A 13,261-nucleotide genomic window follows, 5' to 3' on the forward strand; every position below is an offset into this window, starting at 1 on the left:
AGAAGGAATCCACAGCATATATACAGGCTGGGGAGTTCCCTTCTTGAAAGCACAGAGGCGGAAAGGGATCTTGGAGTCATTATTGACTCCAAGATGAACACGAGCCGCCAATGCCAGACCGCAGTCAGCATGGCCAGCCATACCTTGTCATGCATCCAAAGATGTATCTCAAGCCGGTCCAGAGAGGTGATACTCTCCCTCTATGCGACATTGGTCAGGCCGCAATTGGAGTATTGCGTCCAGTACTGGGCACTGCAATTTAAAAAGGAGGTGGCCAGCCTGGAGAGAGTTCAGAGAGAGGGTGAGAGGGCAGCAGAACAGGCCCTACGAGGAGAGACTGAGGGACCTGAACCTGTTCAGCCTCAGCAAGAGGAGGCTGAGGGGGGACCTGGTGGCTGCCTACAAACTCATCCGGGGAGATCATCAGCAAATAGGCAGAGCCCTTTTCTCCCCAGCACCACCTGGGGTGGTGAGGAACAATGGTAATAAGCTGATGGAGAACAGGTCTAGGTTAGAGATCAGAAGGCAATATTTTATAGTTAGGGTGGCCAAAATCTGGAACCAATTTCCTAGGGAAGTGGTCCTTGCCCCTACCTTGGGCAAATTCAAGAGGAGGTTGGATGATCACCTGTCTGGGGTCTTGTGACCCCAGCATTCATTCCTGCCTGTGGCAGGGGGGGAGGCTAGATGATCTGTTCAGGTCCCTCCTGACCCTAGCTACTATGATACTATGATTGTATAAACTGGTTTGACCCACATCAGTTAAGTCTGATACTGCATTGAACCAGGTTTATCTCAAACTGGTTTCGGCCATTTTCAAATTGTTTTATGTGCACTGAACGTCTGTTCTGTTACGGGTTTAAACCAGTTTCTGATCACTTAAACCGGTTTATGTGTAATGTCTGCCCCTAGCCAAAGAGATAAACAGATGCATATGTCAACATTCCTGACTGCATCTATCAGCTGCAATTCCTGTTTATGGTGACATTAATGTATCTTGAGGAAAATCTTGCATTCATTACATGGATGTCTTGGAGAAGAGTAATACCAGTCAGCAAAACATTTATACCCAATAAAGCAAGTTTTACTGGGGCATTGTAACAAAGTGCAGATGTAACTTTAGATATCAGTTTAAAGCTTTAGTTCCATAACTGACTAATTCCAGAATGAGGCAGTTAGCTATGTTAGTCTTAAATCAGGCAGAAGTCAGGGTAGATCTGCACCTTATAGAGTAACTAAATCAGAAACGGATAGCATAAGATGTCGTAAGCAGCAGCATCTGATGAAGTAAGTTGCTGCTTATTAGGCTATGGATAGACATTCAAAAAGCCGGCACCTGAATTGATTCAATCTTTACAGCTTGGACTAACCTGCATAAATTGAATGAATTTGCAAGTGAGTAAACATTCACTTTTGACTCAGGAAATGCAGACACATGCCTGCAGTAGCTCAGGCCAGAAGCTGGGGGTGCTAGAGTGTGCCCTCAGCTGCAGGGAAGCTACGTTGGGGGGAGGTGGAATGCGTCACCAGCCCTGGCAGCAGCCTCAAGTGAACTGGCCAGGGTGGGGGTTTAATTCCCCCCCATCCCTGTCCCACTGGCACAGACCCAAGCTGGGATGCGTCTGATGCTCCCTCCTCACTGCTGTAGTGGCAGGGGAGGGGGGCATGGCCAGATGCTGGCCAGCATGGCCCTCAGAGGCAAAGGGGCCAGGAGTGAGCTTCTTCCCCCTCCCCTCTCTGCCCCCTAAGGACCACAGCTGGGGTATGTACTTCCACCCCCACCCTCAATCGGCCATGCTGGCTGGCATCTTGCCATGCCCCCAGCCCTCCTCAAGTGAACAGCAGTGAGGGGGGTTTGCCAGGCAGACCCCAGCTTGGGTCCATACTAGTGAGACAGGGTTTAGGGAATTAAACCCTCTCCCTGGCCAGTTCACTTGAGGCTACTGCTGGGGCTGGCTACACACCCTGCCGTCCAGCAGCAATGATTGGGGGAATGCCTGACAGGGGCTGCTATGCCCTGGCCAGGCAGACCCTGGCTGGAGTCCCAGGGGGGCAGGAAATAAAACCCCTCTCTGCCCACTTTGCTACAGGGGGACATGCCAGCAGCACCTGGCCATCCCCCACCCCTGCAGTAGTGTGTGTGGGGGGGATGACCCTGATACAGGCTGCTGTGCCTCAGCTAGGCAGACCCCAGCTGGCGTCCATACCACTGGGACACAGGATGGAGAGGGGAATTAAAACCAGACCTCTGTTCACTTCACAGCGCTGCCAGGGCTAGCCATACCCCCGCCACTGGAGCAGCAAGTGGAGAAATGCCTGGCAGTGAGCTGCTATGTCCCTGCCTGGCAGACCCCTGCTGGGGTCTGTGCTATGGGACAGGGGAGGGAGGCAGGGAATAAGCATCTTCCCTCCTTCATTCACCTTAGGGGAGCCAGCATCTGGCCATGCTCCCACCCCTGCTCGGGCTAGAGAGCAGAGGGGTGAGGCCAGCCCTGTTCCACTGGAGCAGAGAGCACAGCCCAGCCCAGGGCTACAGTGCATGCTGGGATGCTAGTGGACTCTGGGTTAACTTAAACTAGGAAGGGGTCTGGGACAGAAGTTCATTAAACTGGTTTGACCTCAGTCACTTAGGTCTGATACTACATCCAACCAGGTTTATCTCAAACTGGTTTCAGCCATTTTGAAACCAATTTATGAGCACTGAACTTATGTTCTGTTACAGTTTAAGCAAGTTTCTGCTCACTTAAACTAGGGTTACCATACGTCCAGGTTTTTCTGGACGTCCTATTTTTTGGCCCAGTGTCCTTGTGTCTGGGTGGGTTTTCAAAATGCAAACAGATATCCAGGTTTTTGCTTTGCCTCTAATCCTCCCAGGCATGAGCAGCTTGCATAGTTGGGGCTGGGAGCAGCAGGCAAGGTGATTGGCTCTGCACGCGGGCCCCAGGAAGTGTGTGTGTGCATGTGTGCATGTGCACACACACAGGCAGTAACTACGTAGGTAGCAGGGCTGGGGCTGGGGGCTCTGGGTCGGGAGTGAAAGGCACTGGCAGGGCCATGGGCAGGGGCTGTGGGTCGGGAGTGAGGGGCAATCCTCCCAGGCATGAGCAGCTTGCATAGTTGGGGCTGGGAGCAGCAGGCAAGGTGATTGGCTCTGCACGCGGGCCCCAGGAAGTGTGTGTGTGCATGTGTGCATGTGCACACACACAGGCAGTAACTACGTAGGTAGCAGGGCTGGGGCTGGGGGCTCTGGGTCGGGAGTGAAAGGCACTGGCAGGGCCATGGGCAGGGGCTGTGGGTCGGGAGTGAGGGGCACTGGAAGCACTGGGGGGGCAGGGGCTTAGGAGTGAGGGGCAGGGCACAGGCATATCACTGTCCCCCCAGTCATATACCCCTCCCCCTCTTCCCCTCCCACAGGTGTCTTCTTTTTTGTTCCTGGAAATATGGTAATCCTACAAGTTAAATCAGTCGATGTGTAATTTCTGTCCCTAGCCTTAAAGCTTATACTATACATCTCTGATTTAGTCTATAAGGTGCAAATCTACCCTGCCTTCTGCAATTGAAGAACACCCAGTCTGCTTTCAATGTAATGTTCCATTTAAAAAAATAATCTTGAAGAATTAAGCAATTTTTTTTTTCCTTTGAAAAGTTCTGCTTCTTGCATTCTGGAAGATAGCAAAGGTAAACCAGAGATTTTGAGAAGTGGGAAAATCTAAATTGGAGGGTGAGTGAGTAATAGGCTTAAAGCGGTAACAAGGTGAAGAAGTGGAATGGAAAGCAGTTAAAACAGTTGCTGGAATAATGGAGAGCGGGGCAGACACTTGTCTTTAGTGATGTGCATCCAAACTGGAATGTTTATCTGAATCATACCTCTAAACCTTTTTAGATTCATGCATCACTAATTTTTACTACCTTTTCCATTACAGTATTAGCTTTTCCCACATACTGAATTTACATAACTAAAGGATGAACATCTAGTAGCAATTTAAGTGATGTAGCTGAGGTCATTATCTCAGCTACTTAGTGCCACTTTAATGTGATTATGAAACAAACAAAAAAGCCATTTAGTGTTGATAGGCTGCTTATGAGACATGGTAACTTTACAAGAAGAGTGAAAAATACCACATCTAGGGCCATGAACAGGCACTTAATGAAATAAATAAGAAATCTCTCAGTGATGAAATGTGTACTTTGTTTAAATAATGGGAAAAATAGTCTAGCAAAAGCTCTTAAAAATAACTCACAAGCAAGAATCTTTACCTGAAACAACCACCAATGAGGGAAATAGGAGATGTATTACATCCTTGTTAAAATTCAAACCAAATATATTACAATTATTACCAATTATCATTATTAGACTGCAATGCTTCAGTGCATGAGCTTGAAGCAGTTAGGAAGAAACTTCCCTTGTGGGCAGGCTATTCTATAATTACCTACTATGGGATTTTTCTGTGTCCTCGGAAAAGACAGGATACTTGACTAGAAGGGCAAGCAAGCTGATCTTTTCTGACAGTACCATGTTCCCATGTTTATTAGCTGTATAATGTAATTGTCTAACTAAAGCTAACTATAAATAGTCACTTTATCTTAATTTTTGCAAGCATCCAAAACAAGAAACAGATGTCCTTGGCAATATTAGAAAAATACTAAAGGAAATACATTCTGGAACTTGGAAATCCTGTCATGGGTCAAAAATTTATTTATTAACTTTCAAGAATCTATGAGGAAAATGGGTTAACAACCTCCTCCCCAAATCCTACTGCTTCCCATTTTACCTATATGTCCTTTGTAGATGAAGGCCATAAGAGGAGACATGTCCCAAGATGTGTGTTATTTTTTCTTCAGTCATTGCAAACAATTATACCCTCAGAAATTCACAAGAAGGTAGGTTAAACAAAAGGATTGTCTCACAAGTTATGATGTATTAGAACCAAAATAAAAATGTGCTACCTTTATGGAAAGGCATCTCATCAGTCAACATTTTGGATGTACAATGAGAATGAGCTACATCATTCAGAAAGATTGTTCCCTGAAGCGAAAGGTATGAATTTGAAAAATGGCCAGGAAAACTCTGACAGGGGAGATGGGCTTGGTCTCAATTATCCTATTGTATGTACCTGGATTATGAAATCCATATGTTCTTCTGTACTTTTACAATACCGTGTAGCCTGAAAGAAAACAGCTGAAGTTCTCTAGTAAAACTCCTTCACATGAATGAGAAACAAAATTTAGATCTTTATGTGGGGGAAAATAATAGGAGCTAACAAGTATGCAATGCAAAATCTACTCTAATAGTATTTTTTCACATAAAATGTTACCTAACAGTCTGAAAAGACTTCAAACATCCCATTATTACCAGATTTGACCTGAGGCAAAGCAAAGCACAGAAAACACATTAAGGGTTCTATTCAAGAGTAAATGGGTTATGCTTGTATTATACAATTTTTACGAGTTACGCTGTGATGAATATACCCAATTCGAAAAACCTCTGCAGGTTCCTCAGCAGCATTTTGTCAGTGCTTCGTTATACAGGAGGATGTATAAAGAAAACCTTGTTCCAGGCCTATTTTATTCCCATATGCCACCACCTGGTTTAATCCTAAAAATACATACAAATCAGGTATTCAAACCTAAAATCTACAGGGTATCAAAGTAATCAGGACTTTTGCCCCATCATCCCAAGCAGAGGTAAAATATTTGCCAAGAAGGTAACTGCCATTTTAGAGATACCCAAAATGTGCGTCTCACACCTATTCATTTAATATAGTTATTTAAATGGGGAAAGAAAGGAAGGAAAATTAAAAGATAGCTCCCATGGGAGAAACAAAACAAAACATTGGAAATAAATTGGAAGTAAAAGGAGTCATTGTCTTAAAAAGAGTTTTAACACTTAATATTCATGGTGGTGGACAAGCATTGTTAAAATAAGAACTGGCATGAACCCACACCCACCCCCTTGAATTAAACTAAAGCAGAACATTTTTTCTTTTCATTTATATGTACCTCTTTAGCTCTTGTTTTCAACAGTAACCCAGCTGAACTGGAGGAAATACCACAAGAAAAGCTGTTTCCATGGTATTTCAGGCCTGACCAGCAACAATATGAGGAATTTCATGTGATTTCCACACCAAAGAAGCTGGATAGTATGAATATCGTTCTGATAAGCTCCAAACTGTGTAGAGACCAATGCATCACTAAAAGGAATTTGCATTTCAGAAACATATTCATTATTTGTCCTAAATGTTGTAAACCATTCATTTGAGGAATGGAAATATTAAGGAGGTGACACTGGTATTATGTTCTATCTAAATGGCCAGAAAACACTTGTTTGACTTGTGCCCTCAGTTAACTGTAATTTATGCACTGGGGTTTTTTTTATGCATACAGTTTTATTTTACAATATTTATAAAAATGCCACACATTATTATATTCTAAAGAGAAGTGCCGCCTATCTCTATTTTTGCACTGCAAACTGCATTGTTATATACGTTTCTATACAAGTGTAAAATATTTATGAATTTCTGTTTTAAGTGGAAAAAAATGTTCATTTTTGATGATGTCCCCTAATTGATATCAACAGTGACCATTAAAATCGGGTAGAAACCAACAAGTTGAACTCTGAAAGATGGCCCATGCTGGCACATGGAAAAACCCACTTTGTCACAGCTGTGCCCCTGTTAATAAAGCCCAAATATATAACCACACACACATACACACACAGAGAGAAAACAACAAAAATTTCCCAAAACAAAAAAAGCAGCCAACAGGCATGTATGAAGTTACAGTAGGCAAGGCAAGAAATTTGTATTCTCAAAATGACATCATAACAGTTACCATGAGTACCAAGTATTAAAAACATTGCCAAAAGAATATATGGTAAAATATTTGGCAAATGATTTAGACTGGCCTTCAACCAGCCAAATATCAACTTAATAGTATCTTGGCTTATTTTTTCTCTTTGTCTTTGCCATATAGATAGACAGGCTGTATAAAGGCTTGGGACTACTTTGTTTTTCAGATGTCTGGGTTCAAATTTTCTAGGTAAAGAATCTGCAAAAGGCACCTGCATTACATATTTATGAATTAGACCACTACATATCCCAGACTCCATGCATTTATTGATATTTAAATTAAAGATTTTAATTTTCTTTCTATGTTGCTCTGAATAAAACCTGATCTTAATTCCAGGATGGCCTGTAATGTGTCTCACTTTCACTAAGCTTTAACGTCTGTTGTACCCAGGAAATCTTTATTCTTAACAATTCATTTAATTGCAAAAATAAATCTTTCTTACCTAAAGACTGGTAGAGCTCAGTCATTTTGGGATGATCCCAGCAGGTGGTTTGTGTCTCATGGCTAAAAGATAAAACATGAAGGCTTTTAGAGTAAAATAGTTACAAATGGCCTTAAAACAGACATTTTTTTTTCAGTTGAAATCTTTCTTTAAACAGATTTTCATATTTAGCAGGTGTAAAATTCAATTATTATTTATTCACAGTGCAGGGTATATGAGAGCGTGCTGGAGATAATGGTAGGATTATGTGAAATATGTTTAAACTTAAAAGGGATTTCTCTTTTTCCTAGCCAGTCACCAGAATTCATGTTTTCATGATAGACAAAATTGCCTGGAAAAATAAATGTCCACGTTCCATATTGTGTAATGAGTAGTCCAGCTTCCACATCTCTCTCTGTCCAAGAATACAGCCTACCATACGTCTCCGATGGGCACTAGAACAGGAATTGTGACCAATGCTTGATAGCTTATAATGCTTGTCTGCTTATAATGCTAGCTGTGGGACTGGTACATTATACTTAGGGATGGGTTCAAATTGCAAAATTTAGATCCAAAAACTAAGTTAATACACGTAGGCTGTAGTTATTCAGATGTTCATTTTGGAGCCGATTTCTAATGACAGTAAGTGATTTTTTAAAAAACGTTCTTCATTTTAAATAGCATACCACACATCACTCCCTCAAATTAGTGTTGCTCACTGTATCACAGATATTTTTTAAAAGTTCAGTCAGGGGTTTTTTGGATGTTTTTGTAAATGTATACAGCAGACGTGCTCTTAATTTTGTTAATCTATGGCCTGGGGGAAAATGGAGTCTATGGAGCTATAGCATCTGACCCACAGGGCTCCCCATGGGCTGGCAAATTTGGCGGTAGGGAAGGAGAGGCAATTAATACCACAATCCTCCCCCTGTGGCCAAATACCCAAGCCCTGCTGCATGCTGGGATTGGGCTACCCTCCCTTCCCCCTTGCACAGTCAGATTGGGGCCAGGCCAAACCCCTTCCCGTGAGAAGGTTGGATCAAGGCTAGATCATGCTCCCTCCCTTTGCTCCCCAGAAGCTGGGTTGGGGCCAGGCCAGGCCAAGCCCCCTTCCCCTGGGCAGCTGAATAGGGGCCAGGCTGTCACTGCCCCCTACACAGCTTATGCCCCATTTGACCTGCTGGGCAAAAAGGTTGAGCAACACTGGTATAGAGATTTTGACTAGCTATTGACATTTATGAATTTTTTTACCTGTTCTATTCCAAATGTTCCATACCTCACAAGGTATATGGGATGAAATCTATAATATGTAATAGTTGTCATCATATGTCCCACTTAAAAGGGCTGTACAAACATTCGCATTACAGGCAGTCCTCAACTTACAACGTTTTGAGTTGCAATGTTTCACACTTACAATGTTTATAAATTGACACCATTTCAACTTTCTCACATCAGTCTCGACTTTAGAACGCTTGATCCCATGTGACGCCATAACAGCAAACAAGTTCGCTGTGTCACCCACCTCCCTGGAGAGCATCTGTCCAAACTTCTTTGGACACTTTCTTTAAGAAAGCAGACAAGACTCCAGAAAAACCTGCAGCCAAGACTCCTGAGAAGACCCCAGCCAAGAACCCTTCAAATAGTCCAACCAAGAGCCCTTCAAAAAGTCCAGCAAAGTCACCTCAAAGAAGTCCTTCCAAATCAATATGATTGCTATTTACAATATAAATGCATTAATGCGGCTATATTACTCATCTATAATTGATCGAGTACAAAATTCTAGGGTATTTTTGGTGAAAATAGGGTATCGGGCCTTGGTTCAGGAACCAATACTCCATTTATAACATTGTTTCTCATGAGAAAATCGGTTCCAAGTTGCAACGTTTCGACTTAAGATGCAGTTTTCAGGAACCAATTGTGTCGTATGTCCGAGGACTGCCTGTACATTCTGCTAAGCTGCCCCCAGTTTGCTTATACTGCCTCTTAGAACATCATGCTGTATCCCACACACTGATGTTGCTGCTGCTGTTGCTCCTGCTACCACTGTTTCTTGGGACTCGTGAGTCCTTTCTCTGGCCCTAGCAGCTCCAGCTAAATTTGAAGAAGCCATGCCTTTGGGCATGCTCACAAAAAGTGAACAGGAATTTTGAAAACTGGCAATACAATAACAATGCTCAATGGACAATTTCTGAAGCTAACAGCCTCCAGCCTTGCCAAAAAGCAAGGCATCGTGTGAGAAAACCTACAAAACACAATGTTAGGGGGGTGTAGCAATATATGTATCCAGAGGCTATATATTTAATGATCTGCAACTAGAGGATATTAAACATATGGACATATAAATTGCCATCAAAGAACTCTGATATTGAAAAGTCATTTTGTCTCTTCTACAACCAATAGATGGCTATAAAAACACACAAGGAAAAGCACAACGCTTGAAAGAGCCAAATTGCGGTTAGCCTTTGCAGGACCTGAAACAAAGATAATTGATATCAGTGAACTGACTCTTATCAACTTCCAGAGACTGCACATCAAGGCCTGGAGAGCATGCTGAACCCTCTTGTATCCCACACTGCGCTTTGGAAAACCTTGATATGACTATGTTCCAGAGTATGAGCCCTTATTGAATTTGTCCTTCACATCTTTTAGAGGACCAGTATAAGACAAGGCAAAAATGGTAATGGGGCTCCTTTAAAACAGTGAAATGGCATGCTTCCTATCTGATTTAGCTTTCTGCTTAAAAGAAAGGATGTTTGTTTGACAAGTGAACATTTTAGTGGCTGAACTTTACTTTCCGCTTGTTTCTTGGTAATGATTTCCAGGTTAGGCTCTGAAGTCACAGCAAAGAACAAGACTGAGAGATCACAGACAATATCTACAGAAAAAAATGCAAGGATACAATGCATACTAGTTGGAAGTGAAGTTTTAAACAAACTATTCCTGAGTGATCTCAGTATCTCTTCCTCTTTATAACAATAGAGGTCAGAGATGGTGAAAGAGTGAGAAGAAAATGGGAATGCTACAAAGGTCTTGCTTTCTGCTGGGGTGGAAATGAGCAGTGCAATAGGAGGCGCTTTGAAGCACATAAGATGAATTGAGATTGATTGGGTGCCTTTTTAAAGCAGAAAATAGGTAACCTACAATGAAGGAGTTGATGAAATCCTGTGGATCTGACTCAGATCTGTCCGATTTCCTGGACTCCCTACAATGGGTAATAAAGGTAGGAGAAATGCAGAGAGAATAAAACAGAATCTGTGATGCTGGATACAGTTAAACTGCATTTACAAGGGGAAAAAAGGATAAAATTGGAAATATATTTTATGGAATCAATACGTTAATTGCATGAGTTTGGCTATAAAAAGCCTCTATTTGAAGGTGAATAGTTTTGAAGGGGAATCTTCATTGGGAAAGAACTTTACTGTGGGAACTTCAGGACTTTAACAACTCCATAAAATAATCCTTAACCTTCAAGTCCACAGTTAAAAATCAAATTAAGTTAAGTGTCCATAAACTGTGACCCCCACAGGCTAGGTATGGACATTCAAAGAACCCAAGGCAGAATCTATCTAACTTACGCAGTTTTCTATAAGCACGTAGTTTAAATCAGTTTTTAAACCAGTCCGTATGTGCTTAACTTCTGTTCTGTTAGGGGTATAGACCGGTTTCCAATCACTTACACTGGTAAAAGTGTAATATCTGTACCTGGCCATGATGGCTTTTCAATATTAATAGTGTACACAAAATGAATGAGATACTCTTGGCCTGTTTCCCCACAGTTTAACACAGCTTGGTAACCTTCTCACCATGTTAACACAGAAGTTAAGATTCATAAAGAGATATCTTCCGTAAACCAGGCTGAGACACTGGTGGGTAGTATGAGGAATCTGCTTTACTGTTGGTTGTCCTTGAGACTACAATTCTCTCCTGTTCTGTCAGTGGAGGATATTCCTCCATGTCTCTCCATTATCTAGAATGCCACCTGACATGTATGTTCAGGTACATTCAGGGTGTCTGAATAGAGTGTGCGCCACTGGTTAGCATGTCAAATCAAGTAAAATAATAGGAGTAAATTCACTCATGGATTTAAACCTGGGATACATTTCTCTCTGAAAACAAATCCCTAATTTTCCATGTGAAATAAGTTTGGTAGTCTCTGACTGTTCTGCTAATAAAACAGAATATTTTATTCTCTGTGGCTGTCAACCTGGCAGCTTTCAAAAGCACCGATTTCACATATTTTTTTTTTTAAATCCACTTTATATCTAAGGAAAGTGTTGCAAACAAATATTGAACAAGCATCCTGAAATCATATACTTTTATTGGCCAGAAGGACAAAGAAATCATTCTTAGCTATAAGAAGCTGTGGCATGCCTTCAAAACCTAAATACTGCATATATTACATGTGAGTTCACCTTTTTATTGATTTATATTACAGCTTGATCCTGTAAGGTGCTGAGTACCCATACAGTTCAGCACAAGAAGATTAAAAGCTGAAAACGGTGCGACCGTGTTTTCACTAATCTCCCTACATTCAATTTTACTAAGAAGGTCTTGAAAGTCAAATTTGCCTTACTTTTATAAATCCAGGGAAACATTAAATTCTTATTGATGTTATGTATTTTGGATACAAGCATCCCCAGGCTATTGAACTGCATGATCCTCTTTAGTGTGTTTAAATGCTATTCCTATAACTACTGAGAGATTCAGCCTTTACTAAAAACTGATTTCTTTAGTTTATTCAGAAGTTAATCACTCAAAGCAGGAATCTAAAGAACAAATAAACCCCCCCTATTTGCCTTGTCAAGGACCTCACTCTGACCTGAAAGAAACACCCTTTTCTTTAGGGGACGAATGTCAAGTTAGTATCCATGGTAGCTCATTTCTTTGCCTTACCTATGCCATGACTACTCACTGGGTTAACTGGTTTGTATCAGGTTTATATGATCAATGGCAGTTCAGCTGCAACTACAAAACTCATGCCCTGGAAGACTGCAAGGACTGGACTCTGGAACCAGTAGTATCCTCCTTGTTTGGGCAAAAAAGTGAGTGTTTGAAGGAATCCCTGAACTTCAGTTGCTGAGAGCTCTGGAAAGATTCAGTGCCTTTAAAGAGTAAAGGCAGATTTTGCTGGTACTTTATATGCGGAACACAAGAAGGCTGCAGCTCTTTCACTCCAGCTAGAAAGTGTTGCCTCTTCCTCAACATTTTCAGTGTGGAAAGTTATCAACAATTCTGCACACAAGTGCAGCTCAAGGAAAGGTTAGAATCCATTGAGACTATTCTCCATAAGCCTCTGCCATTTTCAAAGGCCATTTAATTGTGAGCTTGGGGGTTGGGCCAATGGGGGAGGGTTTGTGTGTACGTCGGCTTATTGTGAACACCATCTGAAGTGAAACACTAGCTCAGCGATTCTGTCCAGGCTCAACCATGCTTCAGAACATAGAAGCACCTTAAATAGATCTGCAACAAAATGTTTGCCAGAGTTTCAAACTCTGATGAACAAGTCCCTCTAAAGCTTATAGGTCAGAGAGATATGAAGAGTGTGGCATAAGCCCTCTGAACAGCAACGCTTGAAGGAAACCAAGGGGAATAGAGTATGTGCAAAACCAAAAGGAGAGCTACGAGGTGCTTTTCTAAAGATCTGACAGTAGAAAGGAGACAGGAAAGAAGGGGAACATGGGACATATAATCATTGGAAATTTCACAGGGAAAGAAAACTGTGCCCAAAAGCACAACTAATCCTTTACATTTTGCATGCCCATAAAAGAGCACCTTTGAAGTTGTCTGTTCATTTATATCAGCTTATGTAATTGCTAAGGTTTTGAAGAACTTTTTACAAAACAAAATTACACGACAGCTAGACTCACAAGACATATATTTCTCAGGACCACCCCTCCCTAGCTTACCAAAAAGGAAAGGAACAGTCAGGCCTGAATGGGGATGCCTATATTCCCTGGTGACTTGCACAATAATACCTTGTTACTTCAGCAG

The 13,261-nt window shown here is 41.9% G+C and overlaps 1 protein-coding gene across 10 annotated transcripts in view; it reads right to left on the bottom strand.

The window, feature by feature from the left end:
• DMD (dystrophin) overlaps positions 1-13,261 on the bottom strand; it is a 1,961,037-nt gene that overhangs the window by 100,395 nt on the left and 1,847,381 nt on the right. For all 10 annotated transcript variants that reach the window (XM_025200207.1, XM_014518487.2, XM_025200208.1 and 7 more), the window contains one exon: positions 7,292-7,353. In XM_025200207.1, the coding sequence (XP_025055992.1) occupies positions 7,292-7,353 (62 nt within the window). The remainder of the gene's footprint in view (positions 1-7,291; positions 7,354-13,261) is intronic.

The sequence above is a fragment of the Alligator sinensis genome, unplaced genomic scaffold (genome assembly GCF_000455745.1).
Source record: "Alligator sinensis unplaced genomic scaffold, ASM45574v1 scaffold746_1, whole genome shotgun sequence".
Classification (NCBI taxonomy): domain Eukaryota; kingdom Metazoa; phylum Chordata; order Crocodylia; family Alligatoridae; genus Alligator; species Alligator sinensis.